Raw genomic sequence first — 6,861 nt, 5'->3', positions numbered from 1 at the left:
CAAAATGATATCCACAGCACTGTAAAATTTTTTGTCTGAACAGATTTTACACGAGCAGTGCAAAATTTCCTTTACAGAGTACCCTGTCATCCAGGCACTCACCCAAGAGGGAAAATAACTGCAAAATAATAGTGTATTCAGAAGAACATGTTGATTTAAGCCTGATGGAAGGTGGTCAACATTAGCTACATTAAAAACTATCCACTACAAAATGTATAAATGAATTCTATGCTCATATTTCAAATGCGGAATATAAATTATTAGGTTTCAAAGAAGCACTTTGATCTGGTCACAGATACAGAGCTCTGCTTCCTCCAAATCAACACTGTTTCTGCCCTGATATATAGGCAAACCTCTGAAGATGATAAGGCTTTCTCAGGACTGAGTCAGATGAAAAATACCACACGCACACTGTACTGCCACAGAGCAGTCAGGAGTATTACATTTTACAGCATCTTTTTCTTAGCAAAAAATATCTGCAGTAGTTTGTATATGTGTGTATAACGTGGCAGAGGTTTAAAGAACAAAATGTTGCAAAAGATATGTTATTTGTTGGCAAAAAAATACCTTGTAAGCTGAGGTGTTTTTTGTTTTTGTTTTTTCCACACTGGAAAATAGAAGGGAAATGGCCATTACATAGAAGAGGACTTTGCAATCTTTTCCTATGCAACCCGTCTGCTTCCATTACAAGCTGCCATATGCATGTCTCCACAAGCTTGAGACCAGACTGCAAAAATCCTTACTAAAAGCAACTGTGCAGGTGTACAACACAAGAAAGATGCAATTCATTTACATATTAGGAATGCAAAGACACATATAAAGGGAAGCATGCTGCATAGATCACACCTAAAAACCTTTACCAGTATTATCTTGACAATGAAAAATGTATACTGTTCTTGTCTATTTTATTTCTTGAACTTTCAGTTGATTTTGCTGCCTCTGCATGTCACTACTGAAACACAGCAATTAAGAAAGATTGCAGATAGATTTATAGTGTTCCAGTGGAGTTGCACACCCTTGAGCTACCCCTGCCTAAGAGCAATTAAAATTGCTGCCTTATTTGTGGTTATAAACTATGTTGGGACTTGGCCATGTTTGAGGACCTGATACTCTGATGATTTCTGTCACCATTCACTGAGAACTGAGCTTTTGCACAAAAAAAAAAAAGCATGAATTTTTTTGTCTTCATCCACATGTGCTGTTTTGCCTGGCCTTTTGGGGTTTCACAGTACCAGGAAAATGAATAAAGCACTGTAAAGTGACTGTGCAAGTCTTATTTTACAGCAAGCCTTTCAACATCCCTTCCATTTTCATGGGTCACGTGAATGCTATATTCTAATTTTGCTTTATAGACTGGACCTGCTCACTGGGTGCCTGGTAAAAGGGGTTCTCATTTGTTTAGCATTCCAACGGATTTTTATGGCCATTCCAGATTACATGAGCAGAAGATTTCCAAATTCTAATATTCAGGTTAAATGCTTTTAATATGTCAACTTGCAACACTATTCCAAGATCACCACCTGCAAGCTAGACTAAGCTCCATCAGTTTCTGAACTATATTTTGATTTGCAACCTAACACTTCTTGAGAGAGTCTCCTAAAAACAGACATGAAAGGAATTAAGATGCCATTATTGCTGTAAATCTGTATTCTCTTACAGGAGGTTTGCAAAATTAACTAGTCACCCTTAACTGTTTAGTGAAATTTTCAGCTGCTTTAATAGATATGTTAAACTCCTATTTGTAAATTAATGTGACATTATTAGTGCAGTAGTTCTATAATAAGTAATGTAAATGCCAATGCACAGCTATCTGGCTATCATGGTTGGAAGAAGATAAAACCCCTGGTATTTCAGGTCAAATGAAATATCCTACACTTTATCATACGCATATTACCACTTTAAAATATAGAACAGTAGCATTATAAAAAGAATTACTTTGTAAAAATATGCTTTTAGAATAAACTTTAATGATGGTAAATCATTTATTTCTGCAACAAATCAATAACTCAACTGCGTTTCACACACCTTGAAAATTTTATGTGATTTTTAAAAATTACATAAGATCTAAAGATATTGATTAGCCACTGGTGAGTATATTCCAATATGTTGACAATAGCTTGAATTTATATTACGCTTGGCTTTAATTATATGGATTTAAAAGAGCAATTTCTCTAAGGAACTTTTCCCATTGAGTGTTATAACATCTTTGAGAGCCTTGGGGAAAACAAGGGGAAAACATATCTCCATCTTGTGTTGGGCTTTTGTAAGAGATTCAGCAAAGATGACGTACAAAAACTGGAAGGTTTTTTTTTGGTCAAATATATTGAAGCAAATAGTTACCATAGATACAACAAGTAAAAAAATATCAAGAAGCAGGCAATAAAATTTGTTGAAAAATTTTATAATCTGGAATTAATTGCTCTATGCTAGAAGCAAGTCGTCTTAATGTTGCTGATGTTCTAAGTAAATATCCTAGTTTATTTTTTCTTTCACCAATAAAAACCTTCCGTATTTTATTTTATTTATTAGGTAACAATGGTATATGACATCCTGCCAAGAAGCCTCTTGCATGTGCTACTCTGCAATTAGATTTTTCCTCATATTTGATGTGTCTTTTCCACAATTTACAACAGATCAAAAAAGTCTCAAGAGGTACAAATATGCCATGTAAACTTGTGATTAGTGTTACTTTTAATGAAAATATTCCATTAGTTCTAAACTTGATTAGAAATTTAAAGTCAATGGACCACAGAAAGAATGAAGCAGCTTATCCATCACTATATTGATAATAGCCAATGTAGTGCAAAATTAATATTATTTTGGCAGCTTAGAACTGACCCTAAATGACTACCCAGACAATCTTACATAAAAGAATAAGGAGTAGTGAAGCATAATGGTGCAGAAATAACATCTCTGGCTTCTGAGGTAAAAAGCACAACAGTCTCATTGCCTGTGCTACAGCATCGGATGTGATTAGAGTCTTTGTTTGCGTATTTAGCAAACTGCCAGAATAAAGAGGTGTGTTAGAGAAAGTGTAAGTTGTATCAACTGGACATCACTGATATGCAGTTTTTCCTTATTTGGTTCCCCTTTCTTCAGACTGTAAAACAAGCCCATTATATTATCTTTGTTCTATAAACATACTGCTTTGTAAATTGTTTTGACTAATATATTTTAGTATTTAACACAAATGTCTACATTTGTAATATGCAAGTACATTTTTGGCCATTTTGTTAAATAATATGTCAAACCACATATTTTATTTATACATCCTCTATTCAAAATAGATTTCTGGAAGAATAGGGGGAAATTATTTTCTGCTAATTTAACTTATATTTAGGGGGAAAAAATTCCCAGCTGTTTCATTAAAAAAGTTACAAAATGGTATCAAAGTAAAAACTGAAGCATGATGACTCATTTTATGGTACTTGCTGTTTAGAGAAGTGGTATTTGGGGACCCAGGAAACAAATCCTTGACTTCTTATTTTCATTAAGGTCCTTAAAATCAAAATTATACACAGCATCCAATTATATACTCTGCTAAGACTTTTTTCAGATATTTTCAGCTTTCCTGTCTGAAAATTCTATTATTTAAATTCACGCCTCACACACACACACACCTCAAACAGTTGGCTATCAATTACTTAGGCCCTGTTACAGAAACAGTGGTCATATAATGACAGAATTGCATAAATTCTCTGCATGAATGAGTGTGCATACCTACACAGAGTAGAAAAGCTATAATACAAGAGTTTGACTTATGAAGCAATAAAACAATAGAAATACTTGAAAATAACCTGAACAATCAGAAATAAAAGTAAAAATGATACTGAGACATAAGTCAGCAGAGCGAAAAATTGGTGTCTTTATTAGCAGAAAACTGACTTGTACTAACCATATGAATCACAGAAATGTCTATGGATTCTGGGCTAGAGATTTATGGTTTAAATCTTGTCTCTTGATATCAGACTAATATTGATTGCTAAAAATCAAGTATGCTATTACAGTTTACTCAATAAAGTTAGTTGTGCACCAAAAACTTATCTCAGGAATCCTTCTGTTTGTTTGTTTTTTGTTGGTTTTGTTTTCTTCCAAAACCAAGAATAAGGAAATAAACATGCAGATATAAAGTATATAGTGGCTATATGAGAGGTTGAATGGTAAAAGCAATGAACAGATGGAACTACTGTCAACTGAAGAAGATTTGCCCCATCAGAAACAGGTACACATTCATAATACATTTTTTCTTTTTATCATTTAAACTTTTAAAGAAATAGTAAAAAATTACCTTTCCCACGTACTGAGGTTCAGAGCCCATGTACTCCTCCAGCACAAAAAACTGATTCCACACCCAACCTCGTTTGACTCGCTGAGCAGATGATCTCCTCCCTGGTAGTGGGACAACATTTTCTCTTGGCTCTGCTTCTAAAATCTCTTGTGGCTGTGGATGCAATGGCGTTAGGAGACCTCCATCAAACAGGACCCAGAGAAGCAGGGATAAGCAGTTCCTTGTAAGCATTGGCAATGTCTTCCCTACAGCAAGTAATAAAAATTCCAGCACTTAATGCAGAGCAGAGGAATCCAGGTTTGAGGTGACTGTGGTCTTCACAACTTAGCTTCTGATTTTATTGCAGAAATACTAATGCAGGCATTAATCCTTCTGATGACAAGTTTTTTGCTGCATTAAATTCCATCTAAAGGGACCTATAAAAGAAATTTACATGCAACATCAAATTACATAAAATTACATTGAGGGCTTTATCAAAATTCTCACACCTAGTTAGTTTCTAGAGAGAGACAAAAATTAAGAATCACAGTTTAAAAGAGATTACTATTTCCATTGTAGCACTGAGCTGCTCTAGAACATTTTACAGTTATTACAGTAATATGTTATACTTGCTCTGCTTAGCATTCCTTTTGTATCTGAGAACAGGCCCATAGCCTTTGCTTTATGACCTAGTTTTCAAACAAAATTGTTACCCATCAATTATATCAAAAACTTTTACTCCAGATTTACAAAGAAAATACTTGAGAAGAGAGGAGCCAGTATTCCATCCTACTGTCCAGAGTAGAAATGATTTGCTTACTTTCTCTGCTAGAAAAGCATCTTGGGGTCTTCCTTACAGTCTACTGGTTGCAAGGAATAAAAAATATTGCCTGTAGGATTTAAGATAGGCCCATTTTACATTTTAAAAACAAAAATACAATTTATAGCACTATGGAATTCACCACTTTGTTAGGACCATATTGTGTCATTGATTTTTAAGCACGGGTTTCTAGCAAATCAATAGAGTTCTGCTTAAAAATCAATGACATGATATGGACCTCTAAAAAGAAGAATCATAAAGTACCTAACCACATATATTTTTCATTTTCAAATACTGCCAAAGGTTATATTTTCCTTATGAATAATATTACTACTATCCATAAAAATGAATAAAATAGAAGTTATTGTTTCTTAGGTACATGCTGCAGTATTTAAATAGAAAGGATTTATAATCAGGAACCTGGAAAACCTAACAATTCTTAAAGAAGAAAAAGAAAACACTCTAGACAAATTTCTGCACTTCCTATTCTAAATTCAGGGTAAAACTTTCTGTTCTGATTTCAAAGACTGTTTTAGGTCTTAATAAAAAAGAAAGTAAAAAAAAATTGGTGAAAAGGTGTCTAGTGCAAGAAAAAAATTCCTAAGTTATGTTCAAGACATTTCAATGTTTTTCATTTGGGGCAAAGTATTCTTTAGTGCAATGGGTACAAACTTTTTACTTGCACCATAATTTGTAGTCTGTGGACTTTATTCCAGCAAAGAAACTTTAAGACAAGGACCCCACACTAGAGACTTGCATGCAATATTAATGTATTTGGTATGTATTTCTTTTTTATTGAACAGTTCACATGTGGTTTTGAGCTTCTTTCTTCAATGCATTCAGTGGTATATAACTGTGTTTAGAGATAATACAGTTCCAAAACTTCCAGACTTTTGTGCCTCTCTCGATCCATGGTTGCAGAGTTTTTATGGTAAAATCATAGTAACCATAACACATACCTAAAAAGTAAAACCAAACAAAGAACTCAAAGTATCGTTTTGAATTGCTCAGCCATAGATGGGATGTGAAAATAAATATAAAAAAGTGTCTGGATAGTCTGTGCTATTCAGAAATGCCAAAATCATGCTGCATTCAACTTAATTGTTATACCACTTGTCTTTGCTAAGAAGACTGTACATTACAGTTCTCTCAGCAGAGCTCTGCCTCCGGCCATGTCTGTCAGTCAGGGAGCTTTTAAAATGTTATACAGCACCAAAAGTAATGCAAAGAGATTGAAAGACCTCTATGAAAGAAGAGCAATTCCCCCATGGCTGAAAAGTTAGTAACCAAGTGCAAGACATGGAACACTTTAACTCCTTCTCTGTTGATCTCCCAGACTGCTTTCCAGAATGCTGTCTGCAGAGTCAGGAAAGAGCAATGCCAGCGCTTCCTTCATTCCCTGCAGTTTCAAAAAGTTGATGAATGGGAGGGATGGAAAAAAAATGGGAGGCTAATAGGTGCTGCAGTACAGAATTGCAGCACAGATGCTCTTATCAGCTGCAGAAGAGTTCACCACAAAGAATTGATTTTCTTTTTCATTCTTTTTTGTTTTTTTTTCTTTCCTAATTTAAGCCTCAGCAAGACAAGTAATTGAGAATCCAGTGCCCTGGCACTTGGAAGAATCACACCAGCTTGCTGCTGTGTAACCCTTGTGCAGTAAGAAACTGAGGCAGAGGGTCTTCCTCCACCACCTTTTCTTCCACATAATTTCATTGCTGGCTTTGGAGGAGGCCTGGCCTCATAAAATGTATTTATAACACAGTTGGAACTTGTA

General features: G+C 34.7%; 1 protein-coding gene across 1 annotated transcript in view; it reads right to left on the bottom strand.

Moving 5' to 3' along the window:
• CDH12 (cadherin 12) overlaps positions 1-4,586 on the bottom strand; it is a 151,334-nt gene extending 146,748 nt beyond the window's left edge. The window contains exon 1 of the mRNA XM_027899099.1: positions 4,289-4,586. Coding sequence (XP_027754900.1) covers positions 4,289-4,519 — 231 coding nt within the window. The 5' untranslated portion in view covers positions 4,520-4,586. The remainder of the gene's footprint in view (positions 1-4,288) is intronic.
• Positions 4,587-6,861: the final 2,275 nt, after the last annotated feature.

The sequence above is a fragment of the Empidonax traillii genome, unplaced genomic scaffold (genome assembly GCF_003031625.1).
Source record: "Empidonax traillii isolate 1590-97213 ecotype Southwest subspecies unplaced genomic scaffold, ASM303162v1 scaffold638:size627148, whole genome shotgun sequence".
In the NCBI taxonomy this organism is placed as follows: domain Eukaryota; kingdom Metazoa; phylum Chordata; class Aves; order Passeriformes; family Tyrannidae; genus Empidonax; species Empidonax traillii.
This window is presented reverse-complemented; position numbering and strand designations above follow the sequence as displayed.